At 39.6% G+C, this 19,608-nt stretch overlaps 1 protein-coding gene across 1 annotated transcript in view; it reads left to right on the top strand.

Moving 5' to 3' along the window:
* CNTNAP5 (contactin associated protein family member 5) overlaps positions 1 to 14,219 on the top strand; it is a gene marked incomplete at its 5' end in the record, with an annotated part of 321,557 nt that extends 307,338 nt beyond the window's left edge. The window contains 3 exons of the mRNA XM_080622097.1: positions 2,180 to 2,398; positions 11,660 to 11,731; positions 12,723 to 14,219. Coding sequence (XP_080478223.1) covers positions 2,180 to 2,398; positions 11,660 to 11,731; positions 12,723 to 12,919 — 488 coding nt within the window. The 3' untranslated portion in view covers positions 12,920 to 14,219. The remainder of the gene's footprint in view (positions 1 to 2,179; positions 2,399 to 11,659; positions 11,732 to 12,722) is intronic.
* Positions 14,220 to 19,608: the final 5,389 nt, after the last annotated feature.

Genomic DNA, 19,608 nt, shown 5'->3' with positions numbered 1-19,608 from the left:
TGTTGGAGATTTTTACCAGTGGCCTCTGAGGTGGGTTTTGGTTTGTTCTTTGATTTATTTTTTTTTCCTTCAAATTTCAAAGCCTTCCAACAACAAATCTAGTTCTCATTCATGCAAAGCTTACTTTAACAAAAGACTCCTGGAACTGGCTCTTAATTTGACTTTTTAAAAAAGCCTTCAAAATACTGTATTTTAGACTTTTCAAACTATTGTACCATGAAAAAGGAATTCATTATTTCTTTGGCTTTACCTTTTGCACACTGGGGCAGAACAGAACTATTTAGATTGCCTGATGTCTAAAAGATACCAACAAATCCACCTTTTGTGTCAGAACTAAGAAAACAGGAAAGGCTGAGAGCAGGAATGTGTACAAAGGGTTTTATAAATTCAACAAAGATGGCAAATACTGTAAATCAGTCTCTTAGTTTTATATAAGTCTTCTTGCAGAAACTTGGAAACAATTCTTTGTCTATTTTATACACCCCTGCCAAAATCTCATTAAAAACCTGAATGCAGCCAATCCTACACATGTTGAGAAGAGCAAATGTGAACCTCTGAACAGCTACCTTTTTTCCAGTGGAAAAGTTTCACCATTTCCTTTCCCATCTCTCTTTTTTGCAGTTGCTCACAACCCAGAGGCTGTCCTTATGACAGCACTGCAGACTGAGCATCTCTCCTGTAAGACCCTTCACGCTGTACCTAGCTTTGCTGAGAAGCAGTCAAACTCTTCCATATTATACTTCCATGAAAACATTCAAGTAGAATGTCTCTGCTAATTCCTTCTGACTGCATGACATAATAGTCACAGATCTTGGCACCAAAATATTGTGTGATTTGGGCTAGTTTTGATATTTCTCTATTTTTTTATACATGAAAGGAGTTTGTCATTCATGTAGCAATGTCAATTATAGATAAGGTCTACCTTTTTCCTCAATCTTTTGGCTGAGAGCTTGTAAAATCACTCTATTTGAATGATAGTGGAAAAATTGGACCTTATTTTGAAGTTTACAATCTTACTCATTCAAGCTTTGAAGACAAACTTGAGAAGCTGAGGATCCTTATTTTCCACTGTCATTGGAAGTATTTCCAAAACTTTCAATGCTAGAAGTTTTTTTTTTTCATTAGCAGGTAATTTATAAGACTTTAAATAAGTTTTGATACTATATATGTGTGTATTTGTGGGATTTTTCTTGTTTGATTGACCTAGATATAAGGCACATCATGTTACAGACCTCTGAGCAGTATGAATTTCAATTTCTGGAAAGTAAATAAATAAGAGCTTGAAGGAAAGAAAAGATGCCTTCACTGTCCTTCATTGACTTTCCCAAACAATCTTTGATATTAAAACTTTTGGAACTAAATAAAAAACAGCTTTGAATTGGCTTTCTCTTTGTGAAATGTAAATGAAAACATACCAACAGATAAACTAATTGTGCTCTATCATCTTCAGGCTGGAAAAGAGCATGGAGGTATTGGGTTTGATTTTTATTTAGATAAATATAGGTATGGTTTTGCTTTTTATTTTATTAGTGGAATGGGTCTAGCAGAGGGAGAGCCTGGCTCATAACCCTGCTTCCTAGGAACTCTGATTATAAAAATGTAGTAACATGATTAGGTGCATCAGGAAAGAAAGATGACTCTTGAAGAAGGGTGGAAGCCTGTATTAGCAAGTCATTCAATATTAGGCCATATGAAGCGTTGTATAATAGACAATAGAAAGCAGTCTTTTTCATTAAAAGAGCAGAGGAGATAGAATGTCTTGAAGATATGATCCATATTTGTGAAACTGATAATAATAGATGCAAAAAAAAAGTTAAAAGAGCATGATTTGCAGGATCCTGTGATATTTAGTGTTGCTATTTTTACTGTTTAGTATTGTTCTTGCCATGGTTAGCAGCTATGATGTGTTAGATATTGTCTAGACAGTAAAGAAGCATAATCTAGATTTTTTTGGCTGAGCCAACTTGATTCACTGTAATTAGCATTATAGAGGAAGTTCTGGGAATGGGAACCTCCTGGGTCAGGCCAGGGAGAACTTGTAGGCTGCCTGAACAGTTGAAATTGGAAGAAGAGAAGTAAAAGGGGTAGATAAGGGAAAAAAAAGAAAAAAAAAAAAATTTTTTTTTTAATGCTTTCCTGAAAGAGAGAATTCCCAGTGTGTTTTTTGGTTGTACTGCAGATAGTTTGTCACTGGACCCTGAAGTCTCAAAGGCAAATGTCTACGGTTTCACTGGCTGCCTGTCCTCTGTTCAGTACAACCACATTGCTCCCCTGAAAGCTGCCTTACGCCATCCCAGTATTGCTCCCGTGACTGTCAAAGGCTCCTTGACTGAATCCAGCTGTGCATCCATAATGGAAGCTGATGTGAACACAGTAACCACGATATATTCCTCATCAGGTATGTCTTGCCAAGAGGGGAATGGAGAATTTAAAGAATATTGTAGAGTGAGGTTTCCTTCCTTTCTGCTGCCATGCAACTGTGACAATATAAATATTGAAACTGGGAAAATGCCTTTTCTCTCAGAATTAGGAGTGTTAAGGATGGGTGTTAGGATTAGCCAAGGCCCCTTTAAAAGTAATTTTACTAAAACAAAGTTCCTAGATTGTCTAAAATGTGCCTAGAACATACAGGTTCCCGAACCGTAGTGAAAACAGCATTCTAAATACGGTTATGCACCTGATTTGCCATTTCTGTCCACTACAGATAGATCTAGTGCTGCAGATCTCAAACAAGAATATAAATGTTACAGATTCCATATCCCACATGTGATGAAGCAATAGGAGACATACAACAAACAAGCTGAATTTGTTCCCACCCTAGCAGACGCAAGAAGTCCTTGTACAAAGCCCTCAATACATGTGCGTGACTTCCATTGAATGCTTGTACTTTATTCTCTCAGGCTAAAGAGAAGCAGCACTACTTGAGCATTACCAGTAAGATGATCCCAGTTGTCTGTGTATCTTTTGCAGCCCTGAAACTGTCCTCTGGGAATCTTAAGTATTTTGCATATGTAAATTTGTATGCAGAGAAGGAAACTCAGAGCAGCTGGAAGTGTTGTCTCCAAATCAGGGGCAATCAAGTTGCTGCTTTAGTCACCAGTGGATGTAGGAGAATTCTTAATGACTAGAAAGGGGTGAAAATTAAGGGCTGTTTTTTGCCCCTTGACCTATGAAACCACTTTCTCTTTTCTGATAATAAAACTGCTGTAGATCATAATATGATTCCTCTGACATTTGTACTTCCATCAAATCCCCATTTCCTGCAGCTTCTGCCTAAGGTATTCAGCAGAAAACAAATGATGCTATTAGCATTCTGCATAGGGAAAAAGGCTCCTGATTACTCTGGAGAGTGGCTGCAGTGTGTGTGTGCTTCTCCCCACCTGCAACTTTCTTCTCAACGCCCAGAGTTGTTAAAGGTATCTGCTCTGATGCACAGAAGAAACGTGTCTTGTAAATACTGAATGGGCAATGATACTGAAAACAGGAACTCTTTGCCCTGAGGTCTGTCACCTCAATGATCTAATTTTTCTGAGGAGTTTAGAAAGCAGTAAAACCTGAGGCTCAGAACTGCAGGACAGAACACAGCAGAGTGTAGCAGATTTGGGCTTAAGTATTTAAAGCTTACGATCAGAAGCACTCTTTTGTGAAGGTTAAGCACGGTTACATCAGAAATGCAGAATTATTATAAAAGCTTATCCCTGTCTTTGCCACTCCGTGCTTTAAAATGATTTCCTCTCAGTATGATGAATTGACTGACACTATTGCCTCACTGTTCACAGTGGATTTGATTAAAGACTGAATAAGATCTTTAGAACAAGTTAGTTCTGAAGACTTTGTGTCTTTATATGCTATAGTAATAGCACTGGGCGGTAGATTCTTGTTAAAAAAAAAATCCAATTTGTAGCAAATTATACTTTGTATAGATGTACTTGAGAATTGCATTTATACATGGGAAGGACACATTCTAAGAAATAAAAAGAAGACAGAGTTAAGTATTAACTTTCAAATTTACTGCTCATATCTCAATTCATCAGTTTCCAATTTCTCATTATTGAGTGTCTGAGAAGAAAAATAGAACTTCAAAGCTGACTGTACATGTCTGTGTCAATTTTCTAATGTTCAGATACAACAAAAAAGGCCTCTAGGGAATCTCTCTTTAAATGTGTGAAGAAAGCTCTCTATATTTATAACTTGAAAACAATTGAAGTTTTTCCTTCAGAGAGGCATACATGTTGTCTTAAAGAAAGTTTCCTAGCAGATGGATATGGAATAAAATCCATTGACTCATGGCACAGTTATCTGCACACACTCTTTCTGATTAGGAAACACAAAATGAAAGGTGACTTACTGTGTTTTGGTATTTAACAAAGACCTGCAAACAACCTTCTTCCTTGCTGAGGCTTTGGTATTCTGAACTCTGTACTGATGGCATAAGTATAATAGACTTTTACTGTGGTTTTCTTTTTTAATATTAAAATGCTGTAAATGCCAGAGCAGATTCAGCTGCGGGAATGGTGGAGTTTTGAGCAGTCGGTCTACTCCAGCTGAAGAGCGAGTCTTCATGCATTTAAAGAAAAAAAATGCCAAAAAATTTCATAAGTCAGAAACTACACAGAAAAATTTTCTTCTGAAAGGCAGCTTAAACAGTGCATGTCCCTGTCTCAGTGTGCTAGCTGTGCTGGACCTGGTATTTCCAAACAAGTAGGAACTGGCCAAGGATGTGCCAGGAGAGCTTTGACTGTAGCACCTTTGAGATGGTGGAGTTCAGAAACCTGAGAGGAAGTTAAAAAATCAGAAAGCATGACTGCAACTCCAGAATTCAGGAGAACAACCTTTGGCCTGATCACAGACCTGCTTAGAAGAATCCTATGTGATACAGCCCTGGTGAGTAGAAGAGTTCAGGAGAGATGGTTCAAGGATCACCTCCTCCAAGATTCAGCAGCAGCAGTCACTTTTTCTCCTTCTTAGTAGCTGGTGCAGCGCTGTGTTTTTGACTTTCGGCCTGGGAATACTACTGATAAAAACGATGTTTTTGTTTGCCCGGGAATGTAACTGGGAGCTACCTGGAAGGGCACGCGCTGCTCGGTCAGACTCGTTTTCGGTGGGTGGTATCGTATTCTCTTCCCTTGTTATTTCCCTTATCATGATTATTATTGGTGGTAGCAGTAGTGGTTTGTGTTATACCTTAGTTACCGGACTGTTCTTATCTCAACCTGTGGGAGTTACATTCTTTCGATTGTCCTCCCCATCCCTCTGGGAGGTGTGTGTGTGGGGGGGGAGTAGAAACTGCGTGGCTGACTTGCCGACTGGCTTAAACCACGACAAAGATTAAGAATGGTCCATCCTACTGAGCAGGAAGTCTAGCAAAAGCAGCAGGAGGCCTAGAGAGGTTGTGACGTCTGCATCCTTGGATATATTCAAAACCCAAATGAATGCACCCCTGAGAAACTTGCTGTATTGGACCCTGATTTCAGAATGTATTTGGACTAGATGATTTTCAGAGGGGTGATTCATAATGTAATGTCATCAATTTTACCTAAAAGGACAAGAATGTCCTGTTACAGTCTCATATGAGACACAGTATTGCTTTTCCTTGGCTTCAGAGTTTGTGTTCCCACTGGGTATGGTTCTCCTGTCATATGCCATCTGCTCCGCTGTAAAAAAAGCCCCATCTCATCATATCCTGATTTTATTTCTCAGGCAAAACATAATTCTTAAGGCCTGTGTCTGTTGGCCTCCATTCTGAAACTGATCTCCAACATTCGTTCTGATTTCCTTTCAGTGCTTAAATTCTGGTATCAGCCACCAAAAAAAAATAATAGCGCTTTAATAGCATTAAATGTCAGATCTTACATAATCTTTTAGGCATGAATGACATTTTACATAATTTTAAGGGTAGAAATTTGATTTCATGTATTTTTCATAATAGTTAATAGTCTTTCAGGACTCTATTTGACTAATGCCGTGCACCAGATAGCAGATGGAGATTTTTCTCTAGTACAAGAGGACTGATGTTCAATCAGTAACTAATTATTATCATAACTGATTTCACTGGCACCAGCTGAGGGCAGGTGAAAGTTAAATCACCTTGAGTCTAAAATAATGGTTACTCCCCTCTTCTAGTTCATGGAAAAAAATAGGCTAACCACACTGTCCATCTTTGACAGCCATCTTAAATTATAAAATGTTGGGGGGGAAGGGAGTGTGACTAAATGAAAAGAGCCTAAATTATAGTTTTAATAACTCTGAGATACTGAAAAATAAAGATTAACCTACCCATGATGTACAAAGTTATGAGCAACCTTGATCTAATTTTGAATTTGTCCCTAATTTGATCCTAGTCTCAAAAGGTTGAGATTAGGCTAAATAACCTCCAGATTTTTCACCCTCACCTTTTCTATGATGCTGTCTGTATCTATGTCTAAAACAACAATTTTTATTCCCAGTCTAGTCCAACAAAGGTAGTAAATGAGATGAAGCATTGTCCTGACTATTTATTTCTTAGCAACATCACTATAGGCACCCAAGATCCAAGCAAGGGGCCTGTTGTAAATAGGTCTCAACCTGAGTGTTCAAATCTGTCACGGGCAATTACCGTTCATGTTGATAATGGATATACTGGAGGTGTTCAGTTTTCCAGAGGTCCCTTTTGTGCCTGTAGCTCAGTCAATGAACTGAAGATATGGGGAACCCTGACTTTTCAGAATGGATGCATGTCATAGTTTAAGTCCAGTCAGTAATTCAGAACCATGTAGGCGCTCGCTCACTCCCCTCCTTCCTCCCCCCGGCTCCCAGAAGGATGGGGAGGAGAATCAAATGAATGTAACATCCACAGGTTGAGATAAGAACAGTCCGCTAACTAAGGTGTAACACAAAACCACTACTGCCTATCACCAATAATAATAATGATAAGAGAAATAACAAGGGAAGAGAACACACCACTCACCACCCACCGACCGATACACAGCCCGACCCAAACAGTGATCTAGCACTGCCGGATAACTGCCCCCAGTTTATATAGTGGGTATGACATACTGTAGTTTGGAATACCTCTTTGGCTAGTTTGGGTCAGGTATCCTGTCCCTGCTTCCTTCCGGCTTCCCCTCCTCCCTGGCGGAGCATGAGACTCAGAAAGTCTTTGGTCAGACTAAACATTACTGAGCCATAACTAAAAACATCGGTGTTATCAGCGCTGTTCCCAGGCTGAAAGTCAAAAACAGAGCACTGCACCAGCTACTGTGAAGGAGAAAAATGACTGCTACTGCTGAACCCAGGACAGTATCCACCCCTTATCTCATACCATTCATGTCATGCTCAGATCCCACATTTTCAATATACCATCAATCTTGTCTCATATATATACATATATATACATACACACACACACACACACACACACACAGATCATTTCTTAGTGCATGGACCAATCCCTATAAAGCTGCTGAGTCCATCTGGTCCATGATGTCGGGCTCCATCTCTTGTAACAATATGTCCTGGGTTCAGCAGTAGCAGTCATTTTTTCTCCTTAGTAGCTGGTGCAGTGCTGTGTTTTTGACTTTCGCCCTGGGAACAGTGCTGATAAAACCAATGTTTTTGTTGCTGGTCAGAATGTTTAGTCTGACCAAGGACTTTGTGAGCCTCATGCTCTGCCAGGGAGGAGGGGAAGGCGGGAGGAAGCGGAGAGAGGACACCTGACCCAAACTAGCCAAAGAGGTATTCCATACCAAGCACGTCATGCCCAGGAGATAACAGAGAGTTACCCAGAAGGGCTAGTTAACTGCTGGGTGGGGGCGAGGTATCGGTCAACGGGTCATGAGGTGTTGTATTCTCTTCCCTTGTTATTTCCTTTGTCATTATTATTATTAGTGGTAGCAGTAGTGATTTGTGTTATACTTTAGTTACTAAACTGTTCTTATCTCAACCTGTGGGAGTTATATTCTTTCAATTCTCCTTCCCATCTCTCTGGGAATGGGGGTAGGAAGGGGGGGAGTGAGTGAACGAGCTGCCTGTTTGGGTTTAAACCACAACACAGTCTTTCAGAGCAGAAGAGGCTGTGTGCAGTGTTCACACTTGTGAATAACCTGGGCAATAGTGTCCATTGCTAAGTCCACCCCTCGATCATGAGTCCATCTCTATGTTGCATCTCTGCCCTGATGGCCTGGAGTGTCATGGGCCCACTGGGCCAAAATAATTCAGCCTCCCCTTCAGCAGTTTCTGCAACTTGTCATCGGGGACTCCATACAGCTGTCTTCCATCTCTGACACTTCAAAAGCACTGGAGGGGCCCAGTGGACTAGATACTTGCACATACTGTCCCACACACCCTGCTACTCATGGCTGTCCAGCCTCAGGGAAAATCTCTTGGTCTTCCTATATCGTCGTCTAATCCTAGACAAGACGCAAACACGACTCTGCATCACTTTCAAGAGCAGACCAAATGGTTGTGGATAAAACACACTTTGTATGTGTGCCAACCTGGTGATCCCCATCACAATCAGTAGGCAGGTCTCAAGGGTACCCAAAAGCCATTCAAAACCTTCAGAATTCTCAAATGATGCTGCTGTACTTGTCACTGGGGCTGGTGTAGCTGCTGTGCTTGGAGCTGGAGTAGCTGCACTATCCACTGTGGTCGAAGTTTGAGTAGCTGCGCTGTCTGCTGAGGTCAGAGTTTGAGTAGCTTCTGTACTTGCTGCAGGTGTTGGTGTAGCTGCTGTGCTTGGAATTGGAGTAGCTGTGTTATCTGTTGTAGTCAAAGTTTGAGTAGCTACTGTACTTGTCACTAGGGTGTGCGGGAATGTCTCCCTCATAGGCTGACCACCCGAGGAGGGGAAAAAAGATGTGTAATTGCTCTACACTTCTGGTATATACCTCCCAAATATAAAGGTAGTGACCACACTGGGAACACAGGCTAGATCAGTTTCATGATCAATGAGTCTATTGTATTACAAGTCATTACCATAAAGTACAATGAAACAAGAACCTTAGACCAAGGCCCCCAGCTGATACACACTAGTACAGCACATACCGGCTGTAAGTAAGGTATGACATGCTGAAACTGCGAGATCAAGAGAAACAACTTTGAGAGCCAATAAATCAGCATTGTCACAAGTGACTGTTAATCTGAAACAATGAATGCTTATCACAAATACGATTAGACACACTCTGGTCAGATCTGTCATTATCCCAACCCTTCAGGCCCCACGTTGGGCACTAAAAAGAGCTGTTGTGGTTTAAGTCCAGTCAGTAATTCAGAACCACGAAGGCGCTCGCTCACTCCCCCTCTTCCTCCCCCTTGCTCCCACAAGGATGGGAGGAGAATTGAAAGAATGTAACTCCCACGGGTTGAGATAAGAACAGTCCAGTAACTAAGGTATAACGCAAACCACTACTGCTGCCACCAATAGTAATAATGATAAGGGAAATAACAAGGGAAGAGAACACAACTGCTCACCACCCACCGACTGATACACAGCCCGACCCAAACAGTGATCTAGCCCTTCCGGGTAACTGCCTGTCCTGGTTTAGCAGTAGCAGTCATTTTTTCTACTGGTGCAGTGCTGTGTTTTGACTTTCGACCTGGGAATAATACTGATAAAGCCGATGTTTTCAGTTGTGGGTCAGAATGTTTACCCTGACCAAGGACTTTGTGAGTCTCATGCTCTGCCAGGGAGGAGGAGAAGCCAGGAGGAAGCAGGGACAGGACACCTGACCCAAACTAGCCAAAGAGGTATTCCATACCATAGCACGTCATGCCCAGGATGTAGAATGGAGAGTTCCCGGAAGGGCTGGATCATGGCAGGGTGGGGGTGAGGTACCAGTTGGTGAGCGGTTGTATTCTCTTCCTTTTTATTTCCTTTATCATTATTACTATTAGTGGTAGCAGTAGTGATTTGTGTTATACCTTAGTTATTAAACTGTTCTTATCTCAACCTGTGGGAGCTGCATTCTTTTGATTCTCCTCCCCGTCCCTCCAGGAGCGGGGGGAAGAAAGGTGGGGGGGAAGTGGACTGCGTGGTTCTGATTTACGGCCTGGGCTTAAACCACGACACTGCCCCCAGTTTATATAGTGGGCATGACATTCTGTGGTATGGAATACCCCTTTGGTTGGTTTGGGTCATGTGTCCTGTCTCTACTTCCTCCCGGCTTCCCCTCCTCCCTGGCAGAGCATGAGACTCAGAAAGTCTTTGATCAGACTAAACATTACTGAGCCATAACTAAAAACATCAGTGTTATCAGCACTGTTCCCAGGCTGAAAGTCAAAAACAGAGCACTGCACCAGCTACTGTGAAGGAGAAAAATGACTGCTACTGCTGAACCCAGGGCAATGCATTTGTTGTGAAATCCTTGCAAGCCTAAAACTAGCAGTAGAGTTGCATCGTTTAAAACATGAAAGCCTCTTTGAGGCTGGTGCCTTCTGCACATCTTTAGGGCTGGTATCAGTGATATAGTGCTCCCTTTAAGAACCTAAAAAGCCCTAAGCCACCATTGTTACAGACTCAGCACCTCCTGATACACGAATATAATGTTGTTGCTTATTTCAATTAAAAAATCATCTTCTTGAATAATGAGATACCAAAATGTGGCTGCATCAGCTACTAGGGCAAGGATGTTCAATTACAATAAACTTTGCAACACCACATTTCTCAGTTAGTCTTCCACCTCTTGCATCAGAAAGATCAGTTTGGCAAAGCAGTATAATATCCTGCAAAGACAGGCATCTGTAACTCCCATATACATTCTATGTATGATAGCCTGGAGGCTTGTAAAGGAGAGAAACACAGGTAGGAATCTCATCAAAGCAAGATAGGCTGAAAGGAAAAAAAAATTGAAGGTTCATAAAAGCTGCATTCAGGTAGCAATAGAAAACAGCATTTTTTAGAACATGCAGGACACTCCCATAGCTCCATTAACTTCAGGGAGGGCTTAACATCTCAGGGTTGGATCTGGATTTGAAATGGTCAGAATGTAGACTGTTCGGCCTAGTGTTTCAAGAGTAGTCATTTATAGATAAGGTACAAGATCACTCCAACATCGAGGAGTTTTTAATATAGGAATTAATTTCTGAGCCCTCTCTGTTTTGAATCCAGTTCGACCACTACATTTCTGCAACGGAAAGAAAACATCACTTCCAAGAAGCTGTCCCAATCAGAGACTGCTTCTCTGCTTTATGGAATTAAATTCAACACATCTTCATCTACAAACATAGGTCAGGTCTAAATCTGTCTGCTGTCCAGTCTTCCTTTCCTTTTGCTTCTTTCTGATATTGTTTCTTAGGTTAAAAAAAAAAAAAAAAAAAAAAAAAAGACAGAAAAAAGCTCTGACTGAGGAAAGTTCCCAGTGGGCTATTTCATTCAAATGTCTCCCTGATTCTTCTACTGATAAACTGAAACAACACTTTCAGATATTAGTGTGAGCCTTTCTGTTTCCTTTTAAATACAACTTTAGCAGAGTTTGTGCCTAAAGATGAAGAAGAAAATTGTCCTGCAATCTCGCTTTCTTTTTCAGAGAGCTTTCTGGTTTTGTTCTGCAAAGCCCCAAATCATATCTTTTGAAAACAGATTAGAATTCATGAGGGTAAGAGAACGCTTCTATCTAAGCCACAGAGAAAATTAATATAATTGATACAGAAAATAAGTCCTGTTTTGTTTAACCAACTGCAGATCCTTTTGGGAAGACAGATGAAAGAGAGCCTCTCACCAATGCAGTCAGAAGCGATTCAGCTGTGATTGGAGGTAACTTCCTTTTTAAAATTACAATTGAAAAATAATCCAATTCAAGGTTTTTGTAGTCTCTTTCAGGTCTAGTAGTTGGTGTGTTTATCAGCACAAATCTGTATTAAGATAGGCACCTGCATTATGGATAAAGCCAATAGTGGCAGTACGTGATGTTGGATATCGCCCAAAAAAATAGTCATTATGGATTGTCAAGAGCATGAGCCTTCTAAAATATGACCATATAGTCAGTCTATCTGCCTTCTTGAGCAGGGGATTTGGACAAGATGACCTCCAGAGGTCCCTTGCAATCTCAACCAATCTCTCATTCCGTGTAAGTCTGTGAACTAAGACCCAGCTAATTAGTAATTGTTCTGCACACTACTCTGACTCATCAATACATTATTCAGATTCACATTCCTGTATTTCTTGAGCTCTCTTTTTGCAAACTGGTGGTGTAGTGGAACTTGCTATGTTATATAGAAGCATTTATATACTACAGAAAATTGTCTTCATAGCTTCATGTATGGTTTTAATTTTCCTTGAACAACCTGCAAGGCAATTTATCTCTGTTTATTTTATAGGATGCCCTGTAGGGATCTGCCTTTGATAATATCTAGAAGCTATAAACCACAGTACAAGACTCATGCAAGGTTTCCAGAAATAACACAAAAGAAAATATGACAGATCAGGAATTTGAATGAGCATACAGATCTGGTTTTTTAAAAACAAACACACTGACCCAACTTTGCTTCCTGTGAAAGCAGAATTTATCTGAAATTAGAAGTTCATTGCATCAATGCTCGCTGCTTTATGTCTTACTTAAGATGAAAAATAGCAATAAAAGCTACCAGGGAGTATGGGATAGAGACAGAATATTATCTACAGACTCACATCCGCGATCTAGCATATCCACTAGTTGTGCATTGCTAATGTATTTTTGAGGTGACTGGGGGTTTTGTTTTGGTTTTAATTTTTACTGTTTCTATCCTCCCTTTTTTACCCTGTCCAGGTGTAATAGCAGTCGTGATATTCATCATCTTTTGCATCATTGCCATCATGAGCAGATTTCTCTATCAGCACAAACAAGCACATCGAAGTAGCCAAGCAAAGGAGAAGGAATACCCAGAAAACCTCGAGAGCTCTTTTAAAGCTGACATTGACTTGCAGAACACAGTGAGCGAGTGCAAACGGGAGTATTTCATCTGATGGTCAATGCAATTTCTTCTTTCTTTTACTCTCCTAACCTTCCTTCCTTTATTCCTTGCTTTCTTTTTGTAATTCTTTTTTTTTTTTTTTTGAACATTCATTTTTTGCTAACTCCTTTTTCATTTGGAAAAGACTGCCCTGCACAGAAAACACTGACAACACAGTGCCTCATTCTGCACAAGAACCTGGCAGTCACAGTTTACTCCTGCAGCTCAAGAGACCTGTTAACTCACCCTACACAAAGTAAGATGCACATGCACACTTGGTTTCTGCTGTGGGTTCCGGATTGTTTCAAAGTCCCTTCATTTATTTCTGTTTTTCTCTGGAGCCATTTAATTCATCACTTTTACACTAGAGCTGGACTATGTAAAGTAGAAATAAAGTAGCTGAACACACAGCTTTGCAGATACTGGGACAGGATAGAGGGAAAGAATGAGTCCAAACCGCCTGGTTTATTTTACAGGCTTATTTACAACAATCATAAAGAACTGGCCAAATTCTCAAATTATATGATTTGATACATATATCTATTGATTTCAATGAAGTTACATTAATTTGTACCAGTTGAGAAGCTGGTATGAGGTAAGGAAAAATAAAACCATCCTCATTAAGCTCCTTCCCACAACCTCCTGTCCTTTTACTGTAACTTTTAGGCTTATCAGTACTTTTCCAACAATATATGTATCAACAATAAATGTCGTTCCCATGCACTTCTTTCACCTCCATCTCATAAGACTGGCTGTGTAGACCCAACATACTCTAGCGTAACTCTAGCTGAAGCATGAATAGTAGCTCAAATCTCCAAGGGTTTTAGAAAGCTGCTAGGATTTAGGTGCTCTATATTTGTCTGAAATGTAAAAAATGCAGCATGTATCTCTTCATGCCATACGGAGGATTATCACATGCTGAGGTTAAATACTGTTGCCACTGTGGCAAAGAAGTACATAGACAAGGAAAAAAAAAAATAGTTTAATCTTAAACATGAGTCACATTTTCTGCCAGTTCTAAAAAAGAAAAAAAATAAAATCTCACTACTTAACTTCCCCTCCAAGCTACCTGAAAGATTGATTGGTATTTCATGTTCGTAGAAATTGGAATATCTTCTCCATAGCTAAATAAAGAGAGCTCTGTTGTCACATCCAAAAAGTTTAGTATTTAATCAACCCTGTTTAAAAGGAAGAACATCAGGGAAGCAAGTTTAAAAAGATCCAAAACATTCTATGTTGAACTAATCTTTTCTCCTGTTTTTCTAAAGTCTTCTGTCCTTTCCTGATTGGGAACAATACTGAAGACTCAAATCCCACCCATTTTACTTGTGCTGCATGGTTTCTGTGTGAGGCTAAAAATCCCTTCTTTTCAGTCACAAACATTCTAAGGGAAAAAAATTGAGAGATTTTTCACACCCTGCTTGTGTCTATGTGGCATACTTCTTTCTCAGGGCTTCTGAAGAGTACGTAGAATTTGCTGTTAAACTTGAAAGTTTTTGAAAGGAGTTAATCCAATGGCCAAGACAAAAAAGAAAAAAATTATTTCTCTCAATAGTCTTAATAAGAATTAATTCAAGACAATTAATTGTATGTCTGAATCTATTTCTTTGCCCATTACATGCTTCTGAAGTCACCCTGGGCTTTCCACATGGTGACCTTTTTACATGGATTGAAATCAGAGAAGCACAGTATGAGGTAATTACCCACAGCAAACCGGGGACGAGGTTGCAGATGCAACAGGTGCTATTTTGCCAGGCAGGGCACCTCAAAGGTAGCTGGTTATTTTTTTGATGGGAGGAGGGGACAGACAAGGACAAATAAATAAATGGCAGTTTGGATATGGTGATTCTTCACTTCTTTTGGAAGACTTTATGAGAAGAGGCGTCTGGTGAAGAGAATGCCATCTTAGAATGGTAATTGCTCTCATGTGAAGAGGAATATGTGAAGCCAACCCCATAACCAGACTCTTAACTAAGCAATTTTATAAAACCATATATATCAAAACTAGTATTGGTGCCATTCTTCCTAGGCAGTGGTTAATAGCAGCTCTTTTGCCTCATGATGGCTGTTGGCATGATACATGGCTACTTGAGAGTGGTTTTGCATGATGCAATGTTCAACGGTGGACTCACTAGCCTTTATGCTGCTTGATCTTTTGTGGTAAAATCCTGGCAAAGTAATTCTCTTTTCTGCTTCATTCCTTCCTTCCTTCCCCCACATAAAGCTGCTTTGTTTGGCATGGTGGGAAGGGAGGTATAAGCAAGCACATGGGCTCCTCTACCCATGTTTGAGTCATCTTATCTGAAACAGCCTCTGTATGAGACATCTCTGAAGTCCTAATGTACTTCATTGGCTTTATGTAGAATGGAGTAAGAAGAAGGGAAAAGCCATAGCCAAACTAACACATACAGATTATCCTTCTGCTTTCCTACATGTTAGTTTCCAGAAATAAAATTACTACAAAGAAAGTGCAACAATAAAGTGCAAAGTAGCTCTAGCAGGGGTGTAGCTGGAAAAGGGAGACTGAACAATGAAGCAGAATCCTTTCATTTCTCAAGTGACTAAATTACTTTCAGCCATCTTGGGCCTAATTCTGCAAGACACTGAGCTGTCTCTAGGAGGATCAAGTTCCCATCACCAACTGTAGGTATTGTGTTGCTGCAAACATTTCAGATACAGCTCAGTGGCTCAGTCCTCGGCCAGAGAGCAGGTGTAGTGGCATGCCATGTGCAAGCTCAGACCTGGCAAAACACTTTAAGTGGTCTGTTTGTCCATGTTTCCCTATGGTCATTTAATATAGCCCAGGCTGGTAAAGCTCCTTGAAAATTTAGCTACATTGTTGTGCCTCTGTAAAAGAAAGAACTGCACATACATACATGCGTGCATAAGTATACAGAAACATATGCAGCAATACCTATGGATTTAATGAGATGTGAATATTTATATGCTACAGGGCTGGACAAATGAACATATTTGTATGGACTTGCCATTTAAAATCCTATCTTCTAAGCCAGGATGTCAATATCGTTCTTATTAAAAGGTAGCTAAAAGATAATGTATGAAGTAATCTAATGCTAATATTAACTCTGGTTGGTTTTTTGGTTTTGGTTTGGGGGTTTTTTTGTTATAATGTTTTCTCCAGCAAAGGCATTATATTTCAGTGCCAATTAAAGGCAATTAAAAATATTTTTAAAAAAAAGGCAATTTTGAAAAAAATCTACCAGCATTAAAATTGTTTTCATTTCCCACAGTTCAATTTAGACCTTTTTTCCCATCTAATATAAACAATTTCTGCTATTTTTGCTAAAATTACTTTTTAAATGGTGAGAGTCCTTCTTTTTTTTTTCTTTTCCTAGCTAATCATTCTCGGTAACATTTTTCAGTAAACACAGGGTATAATATTTTTTATATATAAAATGTTAGAATTTATTTTAATGGAAAACCTGAGAATATAAAATAAATTTTTAAGGTATTATTTGGTTGTTTGGGTTTTCTTCTCCCAAGACAAGTGTCATAACAAAAGTAAGCAGCTGGTAGAAGCCAAGTCTCTTTTTTTATTCCTGGTATTATGGTAACCCCTGAAAATTATTACTGGTAGGCAGGGATTTTCAGGCTATGAAATTTTTAAGTCACTTAAATATGGAGTTAGGCACTGGAAATTCTTGTTTACCAGAAATGACTTGGCCAGTAACAGCCATGCTTTTAAAGATATTTAGTCATGCAGAGTCTGAGTTGGATACCTGGAAGGACTGTCTGAGAATCCTGGTGTCTGGGTATAAAAAACAAATAAAGGCTTTCTGTCAGAAGGCTAAATTCCACTAACTTTCACTGAGGCATATGCTGCACCTGAGTGAAGTCTGGACTTTCAAAGGAATTTGTACTCCTGAGGATGTAGACCAATGCTTAAGTGACTAAACAAGGTGAACGCCTGACTCTAATTAATTTCAGTTGGGTTTCTGCTTTTGTCTTGCTGTGAAATGTTTTAAAATGCTACAAGACCTTTAAATACCTTTGGAAATTGAGTCCCATTTCTCTTTTGGAAATAAAATATTGGTCCTAAGTAAGTCACCTGTGTAATTTGCAGTAAGTATTTCATCTGTCCTTATTTACTCACTAGAGACAAGACTGAGTATTTTAAGTAAATTTGTAGCACGTACACTTCCTTTTATTTTTCTTGTTCTTGCAGTGGCACAACACTTAGGGCGTATCTGCAGTGAAAACAAAGACAAACAACAGACAGGCTTTTTACTCATAATTGCTAAACCAGGATTCTCATGTGGGTGAAGGTACCTGTGAAAACAAGCCATTTAGGCTGATAACAAATGTTACCCAATTGTGATCAGTCATGAGATTCCTCTGACATTTAAGTTAAAACCAATAGCCAAAAGGCAAACATGAGATGATTTCTCTCTGCTTTATTTTGACCTGATGTAGCCAGACTTAACCCATCCTATTTAGCAGTTGCTCAGTTTTTACAGCATAAGTCAAATCCTTATTTTAATTACATGCTTGTCTATATTACAATATAGCTGATCACATATTTAGCACGTTAGGGAGGAGCAATCAATACATCATATAGTTTCACAATGGTGAGGGGATATGAATCTTCTCCTAATGAAGTCAGCTATCAATTTTGCTTAACTTAAGATTGAATCCTAGACCTATAGAAGCATTTGAAGATTGCTTTTATCTGAGTCCTTTGGGTTTGTTTCATTTTGAATTTGGTTTTACAGGCTACCTGTTTTACACTTGTCATCCAATCCTGTCCTGTGGTCAGTGAGGACAGGGCAAAACCTCAGATATCCTTTAAGATAAAATTAATCACTCGCTGCAGGTGCATTTTTCTCTCCATTGATTATGGAGTCAGGGTAGGCTCCTGGCAACAGGTTAGCTACTTCTAGCAGAATTTGCCTACATATAGGAATTTTACACTAGTCTTGCAGCTCCAGTAGACACATCTGCACAGGTCTTAAAAGAGACTTGGTTTTTATTAAGATGCCAGCTGGGATACAGGATGGACACCACCTTGCATCTAAAATTACACTAGACATCTCTGCTTAGGAAATATATGCTTCTATTTATAGCCGAATACATGAAAAAAAGCACCCATTTGAGTTTGTGGCCATCCTATCAGTAATCTGTGGTGCATGGGAGAGGATAACTCTCCTCCAGTCTATTCCAGATCCAAGATCTAAAATCTATTCATTGCCTCAAGTGGGAGGATTGGCAAATAGTATATATGTAGACAAATTTACACAGATTCCATAATCTAAAGCTAACTCAGCCCCCTAAAATGCCTTTCTAGCCCTGTGTCTTGCACCATTTGAGACGATATAGAATATATCTGCAGCTCCAGTAAAGATGCAAGTCTCCAGTCTGCCATGTCTTGCATCTGCTAGCCCCAAGTCTTGCTTGTCTGATACCTGTTGGCTTTTCAAATTACAGTAATTGCTCATCCAAAACCCCAAAGTTTTCTCTGAAAAAATCCCATCAACCTTCCTTTTCTATTAGTGTAAGCCAATCAGTTGAAGTGTGTGTTTCACCTCAGCTTAACAGGAGTGTAACAGGAGGCAGAATTTGACCCCTTTGTGGTCCATCACCTCATGCCATTGTTGTTTGTTGCTGTCACCTACACAAAGCTTACACTAAAGAAGACCAGTTTCAGTTCTTTTTCTGCACTGTCAGCTTTCCACAGATGCAAAGGGATTTAGGTTTTTTGCTTTATTTTTTAAAATTATTGTTCAGAAAGCAACACTTTGTAAAAGATTTTCACAAAAGCTAAGACCTTGTAAGGCTAAGACAAGTGCTGTTTCAAAGTTTTCATGCAGTTTTGTAATGCTTACAGTTACATCCATGCCAAACCAAGGGCCTTATCCAGTGTTCTGAGATTGGTGGGAGGCCTCTTGGTTGACTACAGTTAGGGCTGCACCATGCCCTTGAGGGTTTGGGGGGCTTTCTTCACAAGTTACTATCAAAGGTTCAAAGCATGATTTGTTCCTTTTGGTTCTGTGCTTTACTGCACTTCCTTTCCCAATGAAAAGTTCTCCATGTCCTGTTTTGGTATAGACATCCCCATCTTCCATGCTCCTTTTGTACATGAAACTTCTAAAAACACTCTTCTTTTGGGTCTGAACTAACTTTGGTTTATTTTAAGTCATGCATATAGGATATTTGGATATTTCTATGTATTGGTACTTATTTTTTGTGATCTTTTGCACTAATTTACTCTGTCAAATATAAAAACTGAAAAAAAAACCCAAAAAAACCCCACTTTCTGGTGAACTGTTGTAATTTGTAAGCTCGTTGTTTATTGTTTGTAATGTACTGAATCTACAAGCCTAGTTAAGGAAGGATTAAGGCAACAGTTTGTGTTGACAGTGTCACTCCATATGTAGCTCATCTCTGTTTTCTTCTTCTCTTCTTTATTTTTGGCATGTGCTGCCATCAAATTGGTGGTAGGAAGCAGAGGATCTTGTGTTACAGTTGTAATTAAGGTTATTAAGTCGCAGAAACCAGGAATTCAAAGAAATTGCATAATTTTCAAAGTGACACCCAGGTATTCTACTAGAAGGGAGACTGCACTTCACCATGGAGATGTAGTCATCTGCAAGTGATGACCTGTAAGGGGGAATGAGAATATGAACTCTGCAAATTGCAATTGTAATGACGCAGTGCAAGAGGCAAAAGCTCTCAGAAAGTCTA

The sequence above is a fragment of the Psittacula echo genome (genome assembly GCF_963264785.1).
Source record: "Psittacula echo genome assembly, chromosome: 6".
In the NCBI taxonomy this organism is placed as follows: domain Eukaryota; kingdom Metazoa; phylum Chordata; class Aves; order Psittaciformes; family Psittacidae; genus Psittacula; species Psittacula echo.
This window is presented reverse-complemented; position numbering and strand designations above follow the sequence as displayed.